This window comes from Salminus brasiliensis, chromosome 4 (genome assembly GCF_030463535.1).
Source record: "Salminus brasiliensis chromosome 4, fSalBra1.hap2, whole genome shotgun sequence".
Lineage (NCBI taxonomy): Eukaryota > Metazoa > Chordata > Actinopteri > Characiformes > Bryconidae > Salminus > Salminus brasiliensis.
In genome coordinates this window covers 42,716,022-42,740,200 of record NC_132881.1, presented here as the reverse complement: position 1 = coordinate 42,740,200, position 24,179 = coordinate 42,716,022, and the positions used below count along the sequence as shown (strand labels likewise).

Sequence of the window (24,179 nt, the reverse complement as noted above, 5' to 3'; positions counted from 1 at the left end):
TGCCATCTTTGAGTGGTGGATCTCTGAGGGGTTAAGATAATCACTTTGGATCTCTCACACTGGCTTTTGGGCCTAGCAAAAACAAAGATCCCTCTGAGATGTATCCTGAGATGGGTTTCATTGTCATTAGTGTGGGAACGGCCTGGTGCTGCTGACCCCTCGCAGTGGAGCTTGGCCAGTCCTGTCCGCTCCCATCTGTTTCTGAACGCACTGTCCACTGCTTCTCCTCTGGGGCAAGCGCTCTGAGCTTAAACACCCAGATGGCTGTGACCGAAGTGGTTTCGGCCCTCGGTTTCTGCCACCACCCAGCTCATGGCACCACTGCCCTGCCACCTGGCAGGCTCTTAGGCCAGAGTTCTAACCATGCCAAAGCCCTTCTGCTGCGGCGCTGTGACACAACAGCTGCAACCAAGTAGGTTAAAAAACCATGCCACTCATTTCTGGCTAACTTTGGATCGGGTTCGTTTGGGTGGACTGACCGGTGAAGAACACGTCCATCGTGGACTGGATGAGAAAGTGAAAGGGCTGATGGGAGGTTTTTCGTTTAGGGTTTAATCTCACAATCTGTTTGGAAATCATTTTGCAAGCATGCGAGTTTCGCAACTGCTCTCTTCCTCCAAACATTTGCTCTTTTTATGAGGGAGAGATTTTGGCAGAGCCTGTTTGCCTCTTTTTAGTAGCAATTGAGTTTAACCTTTAGTTAGCGTAACCCCTCATAGCACGGGCTTGTTGTTCAGTTGGGGGATTTCAGTGAGGGGAACTTTTATGTCACAGGGTTATAAAGTCATGTCAGAAATACTTTATTACAAAATAAATAGATTAGGTATTATAATATTTTTATTACACCATCAACATGCTTGTAAAAATGAGTATTTTGCTACTTTGATCTTGTCCCCAAGCCAGACTTTTATACTTTTTGTACTATTTATGTTTTTTTATTTATATAATTTAAACCTTAGCATTTTTGAATAATTTTTTACTGTCCCCAACATTACCATCATTACCGCAACAGCCTGTAATTACTGTGATTTCTGATTCACTTGTTTATGTTGTAATAATAGAAACAAAGACTGACAGGGCAGCACATGTCAGCCGAGAGAGAAGAGTGAGATTTTGATGTATGGAAAAGTCAGTAATTTAATCATGTATTCCTCCTGATTGTGGAGTAGATTTATTCAGCGTCATTACCGTTCATGCAGTTACGGCAATGTTTTATGGAAAAAATGTCTAAAATGAAATGTCTACATTATTTTTATTTATTTAATGTGCATCTTACACTCACGGTTGAGTAGTGTTAGGAAATCCATGACGTAGTGTCTTTTTGTCCTGAAAAAAGTGATAATTGTCATTACCACAACACTTCATTACCAACATAACACTAGTTGTGACGGTAATGACACCTGTTGATGATAAACTAAACTTCCTAAAATTAATCTTCACAGTTTTCCAGCCAATATGGCTGTATGACATCAGTAGAGAGCTGTGAAGAATGCAGATAAAAAGTAAAGTGTTTTTTTACACTTTACTTTTTATCTGCATTCTTCACTTGGGTTCCTTGGGTTCCGTCACGGTGTCAAGATGTGTAAATTTATGTAAATATAAAATATCTTAATTCTATTTAGGCTCAGTCTTGGCCATCATTATGTCTTTCCTGTGAATTATCTGGTAACTGTATTGGAATTACTATGTAAGTAATGTAGTTGTGAGTGTGAGGAACTGAAAGTCTAGATCTGCTGATCTCTGTCGTTTCATTTTCCGGGACCCTTTAGTGAGCTAAAACCAGTATTTATACACACACACACACACACACACACATGTGCTGTCAGCACACTTACTGTATCAGCATGTCACTGCATGCCTAACGCCACACATACGTAGTAACCCAATCATGCTGAACACTCTAGTGGCTGGAACACTCTGTCCTAACTTTGCATATGTTCACAAAGCTTTAGAGTGCAGCAGTGCCCCAGGCTGTGACCCTGCAGCGGAAAAGCCTGAGTCTTATCCTAACAGATTCCTAGAGGGCCTTTAAACAAAGTGAACAGTTCAGTGGAGAGATTCCTCACTGAAAATATAAATGAGCAGTTCTATGAAACCGGTGCAATTTCTTGCAATTTATAAAAAAAATGTTTTAACTTAAAAATAATTAGTAATACATTATTGATTTATTCACACATATGAGCCTTATTTACAATAAATAAAAAATAATAAATACAATGTAAAGAACGTCGGAATTTGCCTTTTTTGTTGTTACTGGCTTCTCCAAGGCTCAACTGATGTCACTTCCTCTTTATGATGTCTTTTAAAGCCACAGTACATTAATTATAGACAAAACAAGTTTAAATACAAAACAAGTTGGTTATGTGACGGGGTGGTAAGTCAAACTGAGAGGCGCACACATAGTAGTTAATCATAGTTTTGCTCAATTTTGAATTTAGATATTTTATAAAAAACAGGCACAAATATAATCCCTGAAAATAATGACAGTTCAAAAATAACATTTATTCAGTGATCATTTTACATCATGCTAAAATCATGTCGGTCAGTTTGGAGTTGTGGAAATGGTAAAGTACTGATAAAATAGGATTAAAAGTAATTCTTTATATAACAATATTTTATCATTATTATGTTAAATATAGCTTTATGAATTTTATTTTTTTTATTCTTTATGCATCTCATCAAACATTGCGGACACAAACGGCTTTCGTTTGTCTTTTGGATTAAGACTAAATCCGTTGTTTTATTTATTTATTTATTTATTTTCTACAACTGGTGCAAAGCCACTTCTCCGTGGTGTGTTTTGGTTTTGTGGATGAGCTGAAAATCCCAGATTACAATATATTGAGTGCAATCTTCAAGTATAAGATGGAGACTCGTGTGGACATTTGTTCACAAATGTAGTATCTGCATTTGTCCACCATGATCCCTTGTAAATCCTGAGTTTATTCATATGCATGTGTGTGTGTGTGTGTGTGTGTTCATGTGTGTTTGTCTGCAACTCTGCTGCTTAAAGCTGTAAGCAGTTATTAGGCCAGCCCACCTACTGAGCTGAGCTACTGGTGATTATGTAACTAGAGCAGAATGGCCACCGGTGAGTTGCAGGGCAGCCACACGCTGTAACACTCAGCTAGAACAACATCACTTCAGCACTGATTCATTCAGCTTCAGCCTCCTCTTTACGCGCTGATGTGATTAACAGCGTTCTCTTGTCATTAAAGGTGTTAACAGTGCGCTCGTAAGAGGATTAAGTGATTAATATTGTTTACCATCGATTGCCTTTAATTGAGTTGATTTTTCGCTTTTGGTTGTTTTCTGGGAAGGGCATCATGTGAGGGATGCAGATTGGCCTTTTGATTAGCTTAACTCGAGTGTTTTCATTTGCTAGCATCGTAAGGCACTGAAGGCTGATGCAGTTAAATTAGATTCGCCTCAACGTAATTCTGAATGGATTACGCTTGAAAGAAAAAACATGCAGTTGTTGGTGGTGAATGTGACTGTGAACCGTAGTTATGTGAATATACTGATATACTGGGGCTGGATTCAACCTTGAAATTACTGTGTTCAAAATAGTATTCATAAAATCAGGTACTAAAACTGTCAATTTTCTTTATCTTTGTTCGTCATAAAGTATTTTAACAAGAGTTTTAGGTTTTAGTTTTTTTTATTCATTTAGAAAAGTCAAGAAGAGGTTATTCGGGTTTTTAAAAAATAGATTTATAGTTTTAAAAAAGCATTAGAAAATGCCATTAAAAAATAGGTAGTAGAAAATTCAGCTTTAAAAATACAGTATATTCCATATTTAAAATTTCAGATATAAGAAAATTCAAGCTTAATAATGAAGAATTTGAAAATTCAGATATAAAAATATAATAAAATTCAAGTTTTAAAAAATTGAATTTTTCAGGTTTTCGGGTATTGGGAATTTAACACAAAACATTAGATGTCTGTTAAGTCTGAAGGTAAACACGTTCATCTTGTGGCAGGGGGTTCTCCTGTGCAGAACATTGTGTGCCGTTCCTTCACTGGAAACTCTGGACTCTGCAGAACCATCGTCCCCCTGTTTCCAGTCTAATAAGGAAGGAATTACTGCTCCATAAACTGCGTCTGAATGAAGAGTTTATATATCTTGCATCATTAAATTTGGAATCTCAAACCTAAACGAATCGTGATAAACAACCTCTGTCTCTCTTATTTCATGAACTAAGGCAGAATATTTTCTGTGTTCGGCTCTTCTGCTCTTTCTTTGAGTTTAGATTACCATCGAGTTTTGATGGGAAATAAAAGATAAAATAAACATGGAAATTGCATCCAGTTTGAATGAGGGGTTTTATTGCCCACAAATGGCTGTTTGTTTATTAGACGGCTTGATGTGTGTGTGTGCATGCATGCATATGTGTGTGTGAGTGAGTGTGCCTTAATGCGAACCAAATGCTGTGGAGAACTAAACAGTGAGAGTAAAGTGAGTGGGAGGTTTCCGCTGCTGGAGCTGGGGCTGGGGCTGGGCTGGGTCTCCAGCAGCAGATGGCCTTTAGGCATTACTCACTCAGCATGGAGGATGATTCAGTGGGGTTCTGCTGCAGACTCCAGCTCCAGAACTGAGGCATGAGGAGGAAAATCTGCTCCTAGATCAGCAATAATGAAATGCTGGACCCAGGCCTATCTATTTCTGTCCTCAAGCGGTTTATTTCATTCACAGCTGCCCCTCAACATGTCTGATGCATCTTCTCCTGATGGCCCACCTCAAGTGGTTGTAGATGGCTAGCTGTTCCAAATACATGCCTGACTGAGCTCTTTCCGCTATCTATTTGAGATTGTGAAACCTGCTCCATCTCATATATTATATTTATTTATAAGCGCATATGCAAACGTCCCACCTCTCCCAGACGTTGAGGGAGTCTCCCGCATTTATATATGGGATGGGGGCTGTTCACAGGGGGTGACGGGCATTGTGCTACCTCAGTTTTGCAGGGTGGATATTGTTCTGTGCAGAGATGACTTGCTGCACATCTGTCTGGATAGTGTAGGGCTACTGTAGGGCTGGGTATTGTACAGCTGTTGCAGAGCTGGATATTGCAGGGCTGGATATTGTAGTCCTAATGCAGTGCTTTTTAATGAGCTGATGGTTGAATCAGGTATATATATATATATATATATATATATACTCAAAAGAACCATGGTGCTACATCCAATATTTTGGGATGAGTTGCATAGTTGGGGATGAGGTGTGGTGGTGGTCATCCAACAGCCTGACCTCACTAATGCACTTGTCACTGAACACAATCAAATCCTCACACCAATCCCCCTCTAAAATCTAGATCTAGAAGAGTTCCTTCCTAAACAGTAGTAGGACGTAACAAAAGCAGGATAAACACTTTTAATACCCTTGATTTCGAAAGAAACAGTGAATGAGCAGGTGTCCCAATACTTTTGTCCATATAGTGTATATAGGAATCTGCAGATATATACATGAAAAATAGGGGATGCCGTTATAAACCCAGCATTCACATATTGGTGCATTTATATTTCTTTGTATTTCTTGTTTTTTCTGCCAGATGTACGTTATAACAGAAAGTTAATAACGCAAAAATATTCATATTTCTTCAGTTAATCTGAGTGCTGGCCTTGCCCTGCTTCTGCATGGCCTGAGTTCCAGCACTTTTCCTTGCTGGGAAGTCCAAAAGTCTTCCTCCCCCCTTGTTTGGGTTGGCAAAACAAACAGCAAACACTGCGGCAGTTCCAGCAGTGCTGCAATTACAGCCCTCAGTGGGGCAGAGTTTAGAAAACCGCTGTGGTCCTCCGTCACAAACCTGCCAAATAGCATGTGCTGCTTTAAATAGTGTGTTTGTAATAACACTGGGACACCTAAGCCGCTCCTTAAAGACCATCAGCATCAGTGCGTGGGACTGCTGAAGTATCAATAATAGCAGTTGCAGTCAGACGGCTGCCCAGTGCTAATGGTAATAGAGCTGTTAGTGGAGCTTGTTGTCATCTAGTCAGTTATGCAGAAGGGTGGGAGGCACTGGGGGTGCTACTTTAACTGCAGAGTCCCGCTCTGCTCTGCTCTGCTCCAGAAATAACCCAAGTCCCACGCCCCAGCTCCGGAAGTGTGAGTGTGCATGTGTGTGTCTGCATGCATGTTTGTGGGAATGTGTGTTGGGGATACCTTTCCCTCTATTAAAATGGTTGGATTTTTTCACCATTACGTTTGTTTTCAGCTGAGTGAGAAACGAACTGTAAACTACAGATGGCTTGTTGGTATCGATGGGTGTCAGTATCGATACCAATATGCCATTGATACCAGTTTGCCTCTAGTTTAGAGTTTGTACTTTTGATAATAGATCTCATAGCATATAAGTATTGATGGGTGTCAGTATTGGGTTGATATCAGCAGAAAATACTGGATGGGGTATTAGAGGGGAAAAAACTGAATCCAATCCAGTCCAATTACCAATCTGTCCTGAAACTGATACACACTCACACACTCTGTGATGTGATGTTATAAGCAGTGTTTGAGTAGTCTGAGCACCTCAGTAAAGTGCTTCAATTAAAAGAGCTCATTTTTTAAGTCACTAAAGCTTTGTAGTTTTGTTATTTAAACAAAAAATTCACACAGAAAATAATATTATTAATAAAACAAATCTTGGATTTGTATCAGATGACACTCAAAAACGTTTTACGATCAACATCGTAAGTAGAAGAACAGGTATCGTGTCATCCACAATTGACACTCATATGGTTTAAAGGTGGTCTAAAGATATAAGTACCTAAGTAAGGTACCCTATATTGTCATTATATAAAAAATAAATGAAAATAATGCATTTAAAAATAATAAATAATTTAGAAAGCTGATATTAATCTGAGTACTTCTTTAGAAACTAAATAAACTTTAATATAAGCTGTTTTTAATTGAATCTCGACTAAAGATGAGCATTTAAGTCATCTCCAGTTGAAACTCATGTGGTTTAAAGGTGGCTTTAGGTTTAAAGTGAATTAAATGACATTTAGTATCTTTACATTTTATAAAGAAAATAAATAATATTAAAACAAATCAAATACAAAAAAACTAACAATCTTTTTTATTATTTGCTATTATTTGATAGCAATCTTAAGTACTTTAGAAAATAAATACACTTTAATTTTAGCTGTTTTTAACTGAAGTTCTTGACTTAAGACGAGCATTTAAGCCATCTCCCTTTGAAACTCTTACAATTTTAAGTTTTAAGTACCTTTGTTGTCATTATATTCAAAAATAAATAAAAGTAAATAAAAAGCAATGAATAAATAAATCATTTGAAATAGCTGATATCAATCTGTGTCTTTAGAAACTAAACCAGCTTAATTGAAGTTTCATTGATTTAATTGACTTCAGATGAGCATTTTAAAGTGGTCTTAAATGATCAAGCTCAAATTAATCAAACACTCCACTGCCCCACAGGAAGATACACACAGCTGGAAGAAACACACATCTGGCAAGATTACAATACACAGTGTGATGATGTGGCTGCTTCAGGATGGGTTTGTTACCGGATTGAATCTGAACGTTCCTTATTTTTCCTCTGACAGCGTTTCCTACTCACATCAGCCCGATACTGATATCAGCCAGCTCTACGTCAAAAAAACTGCAAAACAACAACAACAACAACAAGAGAAATCGAGATTTTGCAAAGACAGATAGAGAGAGAAAGTGGAGAGAGGTGGGCGTCTGCAGAGCAGGGGATCGTGAGCAGGAACGCATAAGAAGTCAAATCAATGGAAAAGCAGAGCTCTGCTGCCTCTTGTTTGTGTCTGCAATAACAGAAGTTGCTGTCAGGCTGCCTGTGTGCTCTACGTGCTCTGGCTGTTCTTTCTTCCACCTCCTCCTCCCTCCCTTCCTCCCTCCCTTCCTCCCTCCCTTCCTCCCTCCCTTCCTCCCTCCCTCCCTTTCCCCTATCTTCATTCCCCGCCCTTCTCTCTCTCTCTCTCTCTCTCTCTCTCTCTCTCTCACTCACTCACCCCCTCCCTCCCTCTCGCCTTCCCCTGCTACAAACAAACTAGAGAAGCACTGGAGCGACTCAGCAAGGGTGTGTTATGTGTGTGTGTGTTATGTGTGTGTGTGTGTGTGTAATACACACCCTCCCTCCAAACAGGCAGATGGGAGGATATTTTCTTTTTCTCTTTCTTTTTTTCACCCCTTCACAGGCACGAGCCAATCAGAAGGCAGGGGTTTGGCCATCTAGGCTCCACCCCTCCCCTCCTCCCACACTGCCCTGGGGTAGGCTGGGGCAGGAGGAGGCAGAGCACAGCTCAACTTAAGGAGTGCACAGCTCCTGCTGCGCTTTATTCCGCGCTCAACCCTCATTCTTTTTCCCGCATACAGACCCCCACCATGAAGATCCAGGAGGCTCTCAGCGGCCCGGACCCTTCGGACGGCTGTGAGGACGTCCCGCGGCTGGACCTGTCCACTCTAACGGAGGACAGCAACTGGGGAGGTGAGTGTCTGTATATGTCTCCATCCGTGGCTGGATATCAGATGACTCCATACTCCCTGTATGGTGCATTTGCATAGATTTTTAGGTATGGGAAACAAAGCCTTATGCACAATATGGGGCTACAGTTGACTCCCTGCTCTGCATAGTGCCCTTAGGTTCATGCTGTATGTCAGTAAATAATGCCTACTACACCAAAACAGTGCACTCTACATGCAGCAGTGCAGTAGAGAGTCTAGCCTCCCTCTCTTCCCTTTTTTCTCCCCTCCCTCAGCACATGGGTGGCAGCTGCAAGCCTGCTGCTCCCACTTTTGTTGTGATCTCACGTTGGCGACAACCAGAACCAGATCCTATTAAGTTGCTTTAAGCAAAGATTTAGAGGCTTTTGTTTTTGTTTCCTGGTGAATACTGTGAAATATTACAGTACAGTGCTGCACAATACTGTACTACAGTACTGTACAATACTGTCCTCTTAGTCCAATGCTTATGCATGCATTGCAGCTGCAGCAGCTTGTTGCTGTGCAGGGCCTGCTAAAAGCTTGTTGCATTGTTGGTCAGTGTCTATATATTGTGAGCAGCATGTGTTTGCAGTGCTGATAGCTGAAGGCTATATTTGATGTTTGTGATCTAGGGGGAAGGAGCCTGCATTAGAGACCCCGTGGGCATTTTAATGAGATTGCACTAGTATCATGTGAGGTCGGTCCAGTTGCCTGCTTGTTTTCATCCCTCTCAGGGCAGTTAGTGTATATGAATGCACACTTTGTGGTCCTTTGGCATGCGTCTCATTTCCTAACAGGAATATTTTATCTATTTGATTTGATTTCTAGAATGTAATACAGTGCATAGAAAGAAATTAAGGATGGTCCTTTTTCCACAGACAACCTAAATGATGATTGCAGAGCTTCATCTATGTGTTATATCAGATATTTGGTCAATAAGAGAGGAATACAGTTGCTGTAACGCAAAATAAACGTATTTCCTTTTTTTTTGACCGCTTTCGCTTAATTTGCATCTGGCGGCTGTTCTTTCATGATAAATGGACCAATAGAAATGCTCCAAAATGACTTTGAATACACTCTTTTTACATTGACTTCCAATGGAAGTTAAAAAGGTATTTCCGTTCTCATCTAAATTTTCCGTTTTGGAGATACAAGGTTTTCACATGACAGCAAGGATGTGTACGATTTTCCTCCCCGTCCCTCCCTGTGAGTGTACTGTAAACCCTTAAGCTGCTTGTGTTTTCACTGGGCCTGAAGTTTGTTTAGAGGTGTCAGCAGCAACAGCAGCGAGCAGCAGCTTCCTGGTTTTATTATCACCGTGGAAACAGACAGGCGAAATATGTGCAACTCGAACTCTGTAGTGCAGGCTGTTGCTATGGGGCTACAATGCCTTCTGGACATGTGTACGTGAAGAAACACACTCAGCTTCCTTCCTCGATTCAAGCTCCTTTCCTACCAGACAGCCAGTTAAAGGCACGCAGAAACACGCAAACACACACACACACACACATTTATACACACACCCTCTAGGCCGTGACCTTGGTGATGTGAAGCTAGCCAAAGCTTTGTGAATATTCGACCATCTCAACCCTTCTTCAGCCAGCCTTGCCGAGGCAGAGCAGAGGCTGTCGTCCTCCAACCCCTCCTTCATTGCCTTCCAGAGCCGACTCGACTGGGAGGGTTGCCAAGTTGAGTCACATTTACCCTTTAACTTAATGGAGCTGATAATGCCTGGCTCAAGGGCTGGCAGTCGTAGCTGCTTGCTATATCTGTTTTATGAGCTTTCACCAAACCAAAGATTGCTGTAGTATACAGATGGTTTTTCGAGAGCAGGGTTTACAGAGAATGTGGAGAATGAGGGCACACCGTGAGACTTCACTGGAAGCGGTGTGCAGAGACTTGCGTGAATGTTTGGTGTGAGATATTTCTGCCTAGTGATGGTTGGAGGTGGTGTTTGTGGATGTTTTGGGCCCCTGTGATTGAGTTATTCAGGCTGAATGTCAGTGACTCTGCATTTGTGTCAACTCTTAGAAGTTGCAGTTTTCATCAGTGATAACAAAAGCATTTTCTCGCTGTTGGGACAAAAACCTTGCATCTCCAAAACTCCAACTTTATAGGAGAGGGGTGAAAAAACATGGCATTTTAAATGAAACGCAATGGAAAAAGATTTTATTCCGTCAGTCATTTTGGAGCATTTCTGTTGGTCATTTCATCATTAAAATTATATAAAAACCCACAGTCAGATTCACATTATGTCAAAAATTGAGACCATGGCGATAAGATATTTTAATATGAATGATGACACAAGCTTGGAAACTCAGGAGAAAGTGCAGACTGTGAACTTTTTTAATCCATATCAGAGATATTTAATAAATTTTTGAATTTGAGAAATTTGAGAAGTCTTGTTTTGCAGAAAATATGAAATATGCAAATTTCCATTACACTTTTACCCTAAATTGTAAAACGTGATCTCCCTTTTTCAGTGTCCTTTTATTATTCAGCTAATTTCGATTAAAAACTGCAGCCCCAGACTTCTAAAAGGGTTGATCTGCAACATCTTGTAAACAGTGAAACTCTAGCAGAGAGGAGTTTGTTCTGTTCAGAAGTAGGACAATAGGTCCGTGATCAAAAGACGGTAAATACCACAGGCCTTATTCTCACTCATTAGCTTTGAAGTCCGACATTAGGGGGGAAATGGGAACACACTGGGGCTTTTCTTTCATTCTAAAGGCAGAGGACCCCTGGAGAGACGCTGTGCAGACAGCAGATGAGATGTGAGCCTGCTGAAGTGGACAAGTGGGGTGGAGAAAGAGGGAGGGAGGGGGGCTAAACCTTTGTCCCAGAGTGGTCAGCGCCAAAGCACTGTTTACAGTGTGACCCAGTCTGACAGTGCCATGATATACAAGCAGTCACACGTATTTCTCTCTGCAGTGCCGATTCAAAATAGCAGCCTCTGCACTGCCCATTCCTTTCAAGCCAGAAGGTTAAAAAACTCAGCACTGTTTTTCAAGTCATTCTTGATTTCTCTCTGCTTTTTTTCCTCTTCCATTTCATTTATTTCCACTCTCTGTCTTTCTGCCTCCACTAGATTCACCCTTCTTTAGTGCCCCTTTCCTTGATTTCAAAAGCGTTTTCCAGCAGAGTTACTATGATGGTAAGTGTGCTCCCCATTAGTTAAGCCCCATCCCTCTGCTGTGGCCTTTCCGTGCTGCATGGCAACCCAACAAACTCCCTGCATCTAACAGGGCAGCCACCAAAGCCCAGACAGAATGATGTAGGCTTCATTATGGGTAACAATGGCATAGAGCTGTTTTTTAGGGAAAGGCCATCTTCTAACATATGCTGGGAGTTATTAATCTGCCACACAACAATGAGCTCAGAACAAAGAGCAGTGATTAAAAGCTTCATCCCAAATGTTAATGCTCCAACCACTGTCAACTGTCAGTAGTCACGTAAAAGCAAAGACGTAAAAGGGGGGGCACCTGCAGGAAAGATCTAAGTCTCACTTATCTTTGTATCGTGAAATGTGCTCCTCAGCCCGAATGTGTTTGTTTATGTGTGCATGCTTTGAAATGACCTTGCATCCTTTTACTGCAGTCTTGGCAAAGCAGCAGGTTGTCTCTTGGCAGCTGATCTACTGCTAAGGTGCTACAGCGGGTTTTTTGAGCTGTGCAAGAGAAGAAGCATTTTTACGTCCATATTTAAAGGCTTCACACTCATAGCTCTTGTACAAGACATGGTTTTTCTATGGCATCTCTCAAGAAACCCTTTGTAGCAGCTCTGGTTTTAAGTGTGGAGCTTTTTTAGGGCTATAATTGAATGGAGCAAACATTGCAAAAAATGTTTTTTATTTGGTTGCTGTGTGAATGTCCAGACATTTTCAAGAACAAATAGCCCCCGGTACTTGTTTGACCATGAATGTGTGCCAGGTTCCAAAGGTCATATATCTGAGCATGAGGCTGTGTGTGTTTTGTGTCTGCGATGTCAGCTTGGAGAACGCCATAATCAATATTCCCCCCTTTGACCCCCTTTAGACGGCATATGTTGCTTGGAACCCCTTTTCTTTCATACATACTACTAGGTACTGGCCCTTTCTGGGGCACAGTCATGGCAACCAGTAAATGGACCAATAACTGTCTTGCTTTGCGTACATGCATGTCAGCTATGCAGGTCCGTGACGGTGTGTATGTATGTCTATTGTTACTGTTAACAGAACCAGTGCCAGCCTACTCGTCATGGCAGAGGGAGAGCATGGATCGCGAGGAGGCTCGTCTCTCGCCCCACGCCGGGGGCAGACTGATCCGGCAGCTGCTGGAGGAAGATTCAGATCCGATGCTCTCCCCACGCTTCTATGCCTATGGCAACTCTCAGCAGTACCTGGAGGACACAGAGGTGCCTCCTTCACCACCTAATGCACATTCTTTCATCAGGTGAGATGGTAGCAGCATGGCTCTAATGTCCATGGCTGCCCCAAAACTGGCTCTGTGAATGAACTTTTGGGGTGTACAGCAAATGCTCTTATTGTATTATTACACTCTTAAACTGCAGGCTTAGTATTCACTTATTAAGCTCAAGACTTAGAGTTAGTTGGGCTGAGAGTAATGAGAGTAAAACCAGAGGCTGGGTAGAGGGTTAATGCATTGTTGATTATTAAACCCACGTATTATATATTAGTATTTTATTGCTCGTTTCAAGGCCTCTGTTCTTGCACAGCCTAAACCTAGCCTGCCAGTTGAAAATGGCAGTAGAAATGCTAAATAAAGATCTGACTCCTCCTATCTGCACCATTGTGATTTATAACTACAAACCTGATCCAGCTCAAATGCTCTGGTGTAATTTTTTAAGCTATTTCATTAAAAGGGCTCTTAGAATATGGCTCAGATGCTTTTTGTGTTGATGCTGTTGAGGTCATGTGGTTGCAAGGGTTCAATTGTCGTAATGGTTTAATTGTATTATTTTTGGCTCAGCCGGCGGCGGAGCTCTTCACTGGGTTCCTGTGACGATGAACGTGAGGAGCTCACCTCCGCCCAGCTCTCGAAAAAGATCCACAACCTTAAGAGGAAGATCCGCAAGTTCGAGGAGAAGTTTGAGGACGAACGCAAATACAGGGTGAGTAGGACACTATAAACTGTAAATGTTACAAATGCATAAAAGAATTCTATAAAAAAAATGTTGCCTAAAACAGTATGAGATCAGATATTTAGAAAGATATGTGCGCTAATCTTGGGGGGAAATCAAAATGGATGCCATAAATGCCCTTGCAAAATGGCCCCTGGTGAGTTTATTTCCTGCTCTCTGAGACAACAATAATGGGCGCTGTGTTTTTCCTCTCCAGCCCTCACACAGTGACAAAGCTGCCAACCCTGAGGTCCTGAGGTGGATGAATGAACTGGCCAAGCTGCGCAAAGACCTGAAAGGTATGCCTGAAACGCCTAAAGCACCGAGAAAGAAGGAAAAAAGTGATTAGCGTGATTAGAGTCTTGTAAGTCATGCTAATCCAACACTCATGACGTTTTTGTTTTACAAGCTAGAAAAAAACAGAAGCGCCCACGCTAAAACAAACGCCTTTCAGAGTCTCAGACGTCATTAGCTCCATGTCAGATTCTTCACAGCCATAAACTCAAAAAATCACTTTGTCAAGGTTTATGTTTTTTTGGTATTTTTCAAGAAAAACAACTTTATAAAAACAACACACTTAAACCGTTAAAACATTTAGACGTCAATTCCTACATACACTATATGGACAAAAGTATTGGGACATAATACTACATATTATCCCTACAGGAGCTTTTCTGACATCCGGTTCTAAATCTGTAGGCATTCATATGGAGTTGGTCCCCCTTTGCAGCTCCAACAGCAGGTTGCAGCAGGTATTAGTCAGCAGAGCTCCGCTTTTGACCACTTTTGGCACTATGCTCTGAGCTCCGAACTTTGTGACCCCACTCTGTAACTTACGTGGTCTGACACTCGGTGGCTGAGCTGCTCTCTGTGAGCTGTTCCTCCTAAACTCTTCCACTGTTCAATAATAATACCACTCACAGCTGATTAAGGAAGATCTAGGAGGGAGGAAATTTTACCAGCTGACTTCTTGTTGTTATTGCTGCAACAATAACAACAAGATGGCTCCTATTACATCCAGAACCACGCTGGAGTTCAGTGAGCTCTTCAGAACCTCCCATTCTCTCACTAATGTGTGGAAAGGCAGACTGCATGGCTAGGGGCTTGATTGTATAGACATGTAGCAATGGGACTGAATCAGACACCTGAATTCAGTGATTAAGAGGTGTGTCCCAATACTTTTGTCCATATAGGTAGCTGATTCATCTTAGGTACAATTATTGAGTCCATTGCTGTAGCTATGGGATATTTTGTCTTGACCTTCGTCTTGCCTCCTCTCCACTCGTCTCACAGAGCACAAACTTATGAAGTCAGAGGAGGACCTGAGCCCTCTGCCTAGGCAGCGCAGCAACACACTGCCTAAGAGTTTTGGCTCGCAGCTGGAGAAGAAAGCCCCCGAGGCCAAGGCACCCAAGCCCCCTGTGGAAAGCACGCTGGAGTCAGTAATGAGCAAACTACAGGAGAAACGCGCTGAGGTGGGCCGGCCTGAGGACATCAAGGCAAGTTACATTACATTTATGGCTCTTGTCCAGAGCGACTTACAAGGTTACTGGTATTACAGAGGAGGGCCAGTGTAGTGTTAGGAGTCTTGCCCAAGGACTGTTATTGGTGTAGCGCAGCATAGTCACCCAGACCGGGAATCGAACCCCAGTCTCCCACATGGTGAGGTAGCTCAGTGGCAGGTAGTGGTGTTATCTGTTGCACCACACTAACCACACGAGGATGTTAACTGTGCTACATTGAAAAATAATGGTTTACTTCTGTCAAATTGCTATGTAATTATAGTCTAATGACATTTATTAAAATAAATGACCTAAATGAAATATTTGAATCTATAATAAAGTTCAGGAACAATGGATGGCATAAAAGTGCATTAACCTAGAGCATACGGCTGCTGAGGAGTTAAACAGTACAGCTATTTCAGATATAGCTGTTTTCCATTTCCAGTTCACGATCAAGCTTATTAGTTTAGTACACTTTGCAATGTCCTAGCTATCCCCTGAAGACACACAGACCCACAGAAACAGATCCTTAAGCTTCTAAATGAAGAAAGAACCCAAAGAACCCAAATGCAAATTCACATGAAGTGAGTTTAGCATCTATAGCTTCCCACAGCTTCCACCAAGCTGCTGTTTTAATCATAGAGACCATTTCACAAACCACTAAGCTTAGTGGTGTGTTTCAGATTATGATCAATAATTCTGTTTGGTAACCAAAATGCCTCCGTATTTCAGGATATGACCCGAGAACAGATTGCTTCAGAGAAAGTAGCCCTGCAGAAAGCTCTGCTGTATTACGAGAGCATCCACGGGAGACCGGTGAGTATGTTTGTGTAACTTAAGGGTAAGGGTGTGGCAGAATTGCCAATATCTCTACTCAGACCTGTATTTCTGACCAGCAATTGCCCCAAATTTCCCAACAAGTGCATTGAAGTCTCGTCAGCATGCCCCAGATTGCAAGCGGAGAGTGAGTAATGTTTGAAAGCAGGCTGTGTGTAGGAGTCGCTTGCCGAATACGGAGATGTGCGCAGTCTGTTTGACTGTCTGCCCCCATTACAGTGCCATGGATGAGCTTCAGAAGCTCTATACTCTTCAGTTCTCTAGCTTTGTGTTTTGTGTTGAAGGCCATTCAGGACATGAGAAAGCTTTAAGGCATTTTGGCTCATGTGGAAGCCAAGCGGAGAACTTTCTCTCAACCAAAGCCATATATTATTAAACCCAGCTTAATTGGACTGTTGTAATATCTTTCACTGTTTACCAGAATGAGATACAGCTGCTCTCACTTTTAGCCTCCATCATTCTTCTGTGTTTACGAGGTGGCCCAAGATTTCACAGCCACTGATTCACATCCAGGGGAAAAAAATCCCCACTAGATTTGATGGGAGAAAATGTAGGTCACCTGCAAGCTATGCTGCAGTGTCCATCTGACAGCCTGTAAGAGAGAGAGAGAGAGAGAGAGAGAGAGAGAGAGAGAGAGAGAGAGAAAGAGAGTGAGTGAGTGCACCAGGAGCTCTGTCCAGCAGCATTTTAACTGGGGTTTTTCTCCCTCTCCCCTTTTTATTCACCTTCCCTTCCTGCTGCTCTTTTCCCTTTTCAAGGTCACCAAGACAGAGAGGCAGATCATGAAGCCACTCTATGATAGATATCGTCTGGTCAAGCAAATCCTCTGCAGAGCGTCCACCATCCCTGTCATTGTAAGTCCACACTCCTCCTCTACCTCCTCGCTTTTCTGCGGACTGCTCTGTCCATCCATTTCTCTTATTGTTATCATGCAGCCTGCGTGGAAGCCTTAGCTAGCACTCGTGCCGGTCTAGTGGACCTTTGGGAGTTGGCATTGGCAGAAACGAGTCATTCTCAGGAATAGGTGCCCTCTGTGAAGAAGAAAAAATTGACAACCGATCAACCCCGTCACATTCAGAAATGTTAGGGGGTTGAATGTGATGAGGCTGAAGGTTTAGGGCTAAAATGGCTAATGCCTTTCTATGCTGCCAAAGCTTCCTGTGTTCACATCAGATATTTCTGTACTTGGCCCTGTGCCAAATACTTTGTTGACTACGATTTTAGGGAGGACCAGGGTCAAAACATCAAGCCTGACAAGCTTGATCTGACAGTACAAATGTCTTATAATATATCGAGAACAGGTAAGGTAATCTGACCTCTGTTTGAACAAAGAAACTTTGATGATGTCACTTCCTCAAAATGATGTCAGACAGATGGAACCAAGTGTTACGGGGTTGTACAGGATTGAGAGGCAACAGGAAATGCTGCAATATTTAGAAAGATTAAACAAATTTTGAGATAAACAGTTTATGAAAGAAATACATTTTAAGAAAGAAACTACTGGAAAGAAACTAAGAAGTGCAATATATATATTTTTTGTGTACATTTTTAATAATCTACTTAAAATGTGCAAAATGCTGATATTTGCAAGGAAACACAAGCTTTAAATCTATTTATTTATTTATATAAATTAATAAAATCATATCATAACGTCGTAGGGATGTAAAAGGCACCAAATCCTGAGAATGGCTTAACTAGCCCACTGACCAGAGTGTTGGCGTCAGTGTTCAGCAAAATACCAGAGTCATGACACGCTTAACAGTAAAGCTACCAGCATTCCCAGTGTGTCCAAGTGTTAGCAGTGTGGCTCTAAATTCCCTCCTCATCAGTCTATTTATCTATCTACCTATCTAGAGCCAGCATTGGCTGTTGGACTGATGGCAGGAAATATCAGTAGCTGTAGCAGTAGGAGGGTTAGCATTAGGAAGTGTTAGCTCTGGCTGCTCTGCTGGTGTGTTGGTAGTGTTAGCTGTGCTAAGCCCAGCTTTAACGGCTCAGTAGATCTTCGTTACTCTTAAAGCTCAGGAGTGGCACATCAGGGACCTTATCTGAACATTTGCAGCAACGTCCATCAACATGTGTGCACACACTCATTCCTAAACATTTGTAATCCTGATGGTGCTGAGAATCTTATCTCTTGAGGATTAGAGCCGCATAAACTATATAAACTATATAAACCATATGTTTGTGGACACCCCTTCTGATGAATGCATTTATGTTGCTTACACAGATGTGCAAGTGTTCCTCAGTTCCTCCCTGAGAATGCATATCTGTAAACCTCCTGATTATATAACCTGTAATCTGTATTATAGATGCATGTTCGTTATATAATACCCTGAATCCCGATTATGGGAATTGGAGCACTGCAGCATTCTGCAACATACAGTACTTTGGAAGGACATCATGGTGGTGCTTGTGGTTCAGAAGTTCAGAGGAAATGGATCTTTTATCATTCAGAAATGTCAGAACTTGATAAAGTGACATTTACTGTTGTCCTATACTGCCCTGTGTCAGAACACCTGATCCAGGACCAGTTTAATGGTCTCCACTGAGGTAATTAGCTGGATAAAGCCGTCCTGAGGTCAGTGTTGTGAGTGGTAATTTCCCTATGAACCCTCAGCAGGGCTCTCCCTCCAGCAAGCGCAGAGGCCCTCAGCTGCAGCCCATTATCGAGGGGGTTCCTGCTCTCTTCTTCGACCACAACAAGGTGAAGAGCTGCTACTCAACCAATCAGAAACCTGACTGCCCTGCCTCTCCCCCACCCACCCCTCCGATTAACCAGTCCCAATCGCAGCCTGTTGATTTTTGGGCGTTTCCTGTTGGATAGTATTCCGAATCAGTAGCTGAGCTTGGAGTGTTGTGTGATTTCACTCATTCACTGATTGTGAAGCTCTGATCAAACTCATGCAGGTGCATGTTCTTGTATTTTTATTTATTTATTTATTTTTTATGTTTTTTTTTTGTTTGTTTAGAAGATGCAACCTGTAGTAGTGCTATGATATTCTGGGCATGTGCAAATGGGTATAGTGCTCACTTCTGATCATACCAGCGAATCACTACGGTGGCAAATGCTCAGTTGTAGGCCAGAGTCTCTAACCAAAGCTCTGATTAAATCAATAAAGCCTTGATCCTGTGAATCCTGCATGGAGGTGGAGTCTACCTGAAGATCCTCAGCTTAACAAGCACTGGTCCTAAACTAACTAAGCAGGCATATCCGCTCTGTGTTTACAGGAGGAAGAAGATGGCTCAGATGAAGACGACAACAGGATGCAGTTTACGGAGCGTCCAGAGCTGAGCATGCTGGGCTTTCTGGACCACCTGGATGATGAGGTGGATGGTTTTATCTCACCCGTGGATGAGCTGTCGCCCTCAAAGAACAGCACAGACATGAGGCTGTCCAACCTGCACGCTGCCACCATGTAAGTCTCAACTACAGCGCTGCGAAGCTCATGTGCAAGTCCAACTAAACAAGGCTAATTATGCTCTCTTGTCAACACACAGTTGGTCAGTGTTCTTTAAGTACTGATGATGTCCATGATATGCTCAGATCACAATAATGATAAAATAATCGCCCTATTGCCCACCCCTAGCTTGATGTGGCTTGACTGACTGGTTTGAGTGTTAGCATTAGCTTCTATTGTAGGTGGTCTAGATGGTCATTTGTGGAGCTAATTTTATTTTTAGCTGTCCAGCCAAACTCTACTAAAAGTAGTTTAAAACATCCTTTAGTTTAATTTCAGCGTATTTTCATTTATATTTAACACACTCATGCACTCATAAATAATTCATAGTGGATACAGAATAATTCATAGTAGTTACTGATGAGCTTATTGTGGATACTAAATAAATGAGAAGGGATACTGAATAATCCATAGTAGTTACTGATTAATCTATCGTAGGTATTGATTAATGCATAGTGGATGCTGAATAATTTGAAGTAGTTACTGAATTATGCTTAGTAGTGACTGAATAATTCATAGTGGTTTCTGACTAATCTATAGTAGTGACTGAATAATTCATAGTGGATACTGAATAATTCATAGTAGTGACTCAGTAAGTCATAGTGGATACTAAACTATCTTAAATAGTTATTTAATAATTCATAATGGATACTGAATAATTAGTAGTGACAGTAATTCACACGGGATAGTAAATAATCTCTACTAGTGACTGAATAATTCATAGTGGATACTGCATAATCTATAGTAGTTGATATAGAATTGATGAATTCATGCTGTATTCTGATTCATTCATGGTAGTTAATGTCTTAAAATAAAAAAAAGTCTTAAATGTAAAAATAAGTTTAGGGTTTAGGGGGTTAAGGGCTGTTGTTTCATTATGATGAACAATAATAGTTAACACATACAATACCTACCCAGGTTTATACCTAGCAAAATATATTAGCTATATTGAGGCAGCTCAATATTAACATTACCCTGACTACATGGACCTAAGACCACATTTTCCAACCTCCTTATCAGTGCCTGTGGATGAGACTATACTGCGGTAGGTTGAAAAGACAAATACTAGATCATGGTAAATGGGTTGCTTTTCTTTGACACTTGAGATTTTATATATAAACACTTTTTGATTGGGGAGTGTTTTACATAGGACATCACACCCTTATTAAAAACGGATTTCTTTTATATGGGCCTTTTAACATAATATAACCACAAAGCTTAGTATAGAGGACTTGCATGTGTTAAAAATGCTTTAAAATAAAAATAAGCGAGTGAAGAATAAAGAGCATGTGGTTGTAAGTTGCACACTGAAACGTGGCCTCGCTGTGTGAAGGTGATCCAGAAGAGGAAAAGAGATCCTTTAATGGCAGAGAAGATCTTTTAATGGCAGTCTTTACTGGGGAGAAAGTGAGACTCGGGCACTCAAGCTAAATCACTGTTTGCTGTTGCGCTAAGCTGTGTTCAGAGAGCTTAACAGCATCCTCCTTATTCTTTCACAGACAGGAACTGGTGGAGCAGCTCCAGGAAGCTCGCGAGGAGAAGAAAAGGATCCGCAAGAACCTGCGCGAATTCGAGGACCAGTTCTTCAGGCAGAACGGCAGGTAAGGGGAAACTCATCAGCTGTGGAAACCTGAGAGGGATGCTGATGCAGGTTGTTTTTTTTAAGCTTGTCTAAAGTCAACACTGTTCTTCTGTGCTGCTCCTTCAGGAACGTGCAGAAGGAGGATCGCTCGCCCTTGGCTGTGGAATACAACGAGTACAAGCACATCAAAGCCAAGCTCAGACTGCTGGAAGTCCTCATCAGCAAAAGAGACTCTTCTAAATTCATCTAACGGACAGCCGGCAGGGAAGATTGGCTGGACTAGAACTGGGAGCAGGCTTCCACACGAGCCGCACAAGGACAACCAGACAGTGTTAACGAAAGCAAATGAGCTTGTACAAAATCCCGCCTGTCAGATTGGACAAAAATCACAGATTTAGCGTAGATTTTTTTTTTTTTAATCCCTCGCGGGCCATCTGTGGCTTGCAGGCACATTCGGCTGAAGAAGATGCCAAGACATGGCTGCTTTAACCACCCACCAACCCCTTCCCTCCTCCCAAACCCAAACCGCCTGCTGGATTTGTGTAATGCCCTTCACACTCACCTTCCCTCACTCAGAGAGCGATACAAGCTCCATCCTCTTCTGCTGGACTCCGGACAGCCTCCCAGTCCACGGCCCAGTCAGGAGGCCCAGTTCTCAGTTCTCCAGCTGAAGCCGAACTCTGAACTCACTGCCAGACCTCACCTCAACTGCTCAGACAAGTGGACTTAACTACCAAGACAACCAAGCAGCGCCCAGAGAACACCACTACTACTACTAATCCCACACCTTTCTCACCAGTGTATCCTACAGTGATCTGTATTTATTTAGTAGATCCTTTTCCTTCTGGTTTCTTGTTGTGTTGCGAAGAACTGAAGAGACTTTGCTTAAATCAGAGAGGGCTGGAAGTGTTTAGTTACAGAACTGGGAATTCAAAAGTCTTAATTTTTGTGTTTTTATGCCATTTGAGGTTGATTTACTGCTATTTATCACTGCGAGGACTTTGGATCTTTAATCAAAGGAGAGGAGATCTTCAACGACTGTGGAAGGAAGGCTCTGTACAGTACTCCTCTATATGGTGACAGCTGCAGGCTGCAGGCTGCATGCAAAGGACAAGCTTTTTCATCATTTCATCATGACCGGTGCCATATTTCACGCACAACCTGTTTGAAATATTAATAGGTGTAGAGAGAGCTTTGCTGTAGATATCTTTTTTTCTTTCCAAGTTTTTCATTTCCTAGATCATATTCCCGCTGTTGAATAATAATTTGCTGAACCGATTGTAAACAGACAGAGTAGCCAAAGCAGGTTGTTTTTGCTGAGCTAGAATCAGTGTGTGTGTGTGTGTGTGTGTGTGTAAATGTACTGTGGGCAGGCCATTTTCTTCCAGACAAAATATCTTAATCCAAGATACCAGCTGAAGGTAACATCTGCATGAGTGATGCTTTTTTTAAATGTTTTATTTGTCATGTAAAATAAGCTGCACGGTCTCTAACTGGTTGTTGTTGTTGTTGTAAAGTCACTGTGTGACAGTGACGCGGGCCAATCGCACCCCAGCAAACTGGCTGCCGTTTCTTATTGCAGAGCGATAGTTATATGAAGAGACTGGGGCTGTCTGTTGAATTCCCCGTTGGTTCTCAGTTGATATAGATCCAGATCTATATTCACAACGACACTCTTAATAATAACGGTGCTACAAAGGGTTCTCTGAGCGGTGCCATAGCACTGCGTTTCTCAGCCCTGGTTCTGGAGGCCCCCCTGATCCAACTAATCAGCTGATTACCAGCCCATCATTGAGCTAAAGTGGGAGTGGGGAAGCAAGAGAAGCACTAACTGGCTCGGCAGCGGGCCTTCAGGACCAGGGTTGTGAAGCAGTGCCATAGAAGAACCGTGTTTGGTCTAGAGATGGGCGAGTGTGAAGAACCTGAGGTGTGGGAAAGCCGGAGAAGCACCAACCAGAGGTTCTTCACACTCACCCATCTCTATTACAAACATGGTTCTTTATGGAGCCCAAAGCACCTTGTGTAGCACCTTCATTTTTAGGAGTGAAGTGAGTGCATTAGCCTCTCCTATTTTACTCCAAAATGGATACTTGCAGTGTGACCTTCGTTTTATTGAACGCGAGCACTGATGGTTTATAATGAATATGGGTGTGTACATTTTAGTACATGATTGTATTTGTATTTTGTAAATATGACATAAAGCGAAACCTATTTTTACTGATCCGGCTGCTGTGGACTGTCTTGACTGCACTTCTTCTGGAGCTTGGTTTAGAGGGTAACTCCACCCCCATTTATTTATTTATTTATTTATTTATTTATTTATTTATTTATTTTAGAAACAAACGTCCAGCATGAAACTTACCTTCTGGTTCGTCTCCACTGCCTGGTGAGGCTTTTGCTACTTTAACGCTCTGATATTTACCAGTCAGGACAGCAGATTACCCAACCCGCTCTACAAATGTGTTTTAGGCAGCAGATTCACAACCACATCATATAGTAACTTCCTATTCTGTCATTTTTAGAGGCTCTTCAGAGACTCTTCAGACGTCTGGGTCCATTCACCACCACTTTTAATAAGTCTGAGAAGCAGCGTTTCCTCTTTAGACCACTCTGAATGACTGATTTCTTACCCATTTAACCTCTTAAAAAAGCCTCAGCCCGCCGGCGCACCACAAATCAATCCTTGAATATTGATCTGTATATGTGAAGCATTATAGCTCCAACATAGGCAGCCAAGATACCACATTAAAGCTTAAAATCTCAGCTTTTCACTGATTTGCTATTTTAACTCTTAATATATTTTAATTTTAAATATTTTTGTCTGAAAATTCCTTGTCTGGAAAGCTTTTGTGAAAAAATATTAGTTACAGTATACAGATTCATATTTTTCATGAAGCCATTTTTAGCCAATGTGGCCAATGTGAGCCTCTGGATTACGATGAGGTAAGATGTTATGGTCTGAAATGTACGGCTAGGTTTAGGTTTTGGGTTGAGGTTAGGGTTAAATTTAAGGTCAGGGTCAGGTTTAGGGTTAAAGTAGTCAAATATTTTTGAAGAATCAAAAAGTGAACTTCCCTTTAAAATGTGATCCCAACCCCTACTGAACAGAGACCCCAACACAATAAAATTTGATTTGATTTTTGACATACTGAACTGTAACTCCCAACCACCTACTGAACAGAGACCCCAAAAACTACTACTGAACTATTATCCCA

At 41.7% G+C, this 24,179-nt stretch overlaps 1 protein-coding gene across 1 annotated transcript in view; it reads left to right on the top strand.

Moving 5' to 3' along the window:
• The window catches only part of fam13a (family with sequence similarity 13 member A), an 80,487-nt gene extending 57,302 nt beyond the window's left edge, over positions 1 to 23,185 (top strand). Inside the window, exons 14-25 of the mRNA XM_072678520.1 lie at positions 8,357 to 8,468; positions 11,553 to 11,618; positions 12,678 to 12,894; positions 13,432 to 13,573; positions 13,800 to 13,881; positions 14,876 to 15,081; positions 15,817 to 15,900; positions 16,680 to 16,775; positions 18,542 to 18,628; positions 19,153 to 19,340; positions 20,882 to 20,983; positions 21,091 to 23,185. Of these exons, the coding sequence (XP_072534621.1) occupies positions 8,357 to 8,468; positions 11,553 to 11,618; positions 12,678 to 12,894; positions 13,432 to 13,573; positions 13,800 to 13,881; positions 14,876 to 15,081; positions 15,817 to 15,900; positions 16,680 to 16,775; positions 18,542 to 18,628; positions 19,153 to 19,340; positions 20,882 to 20,983; positions 21,091 to 21,214 (1,506 nt within the window). The 3' untranslated portion in view covers positions 21,215 to 23,185. The remainder of the gene's footprint in view (positions 1 to 8,356; positions 8,469 to 11,552; positions 11,619 to 12,677; positions 12,895 to 13,431; positions 13,574 to 13,799; positions 13,882 to 14,875; positions 15,082 to 15,816; positions 15,901 to 16,679; positions 16,776 to 18,541; positions 18,629 to 19,152; positions 19,341 to 20,881; positions 20,984 to 21,090) is intronic.
• Positions 23,186 to 24,179: the final 994 nt, after the last annotated feature.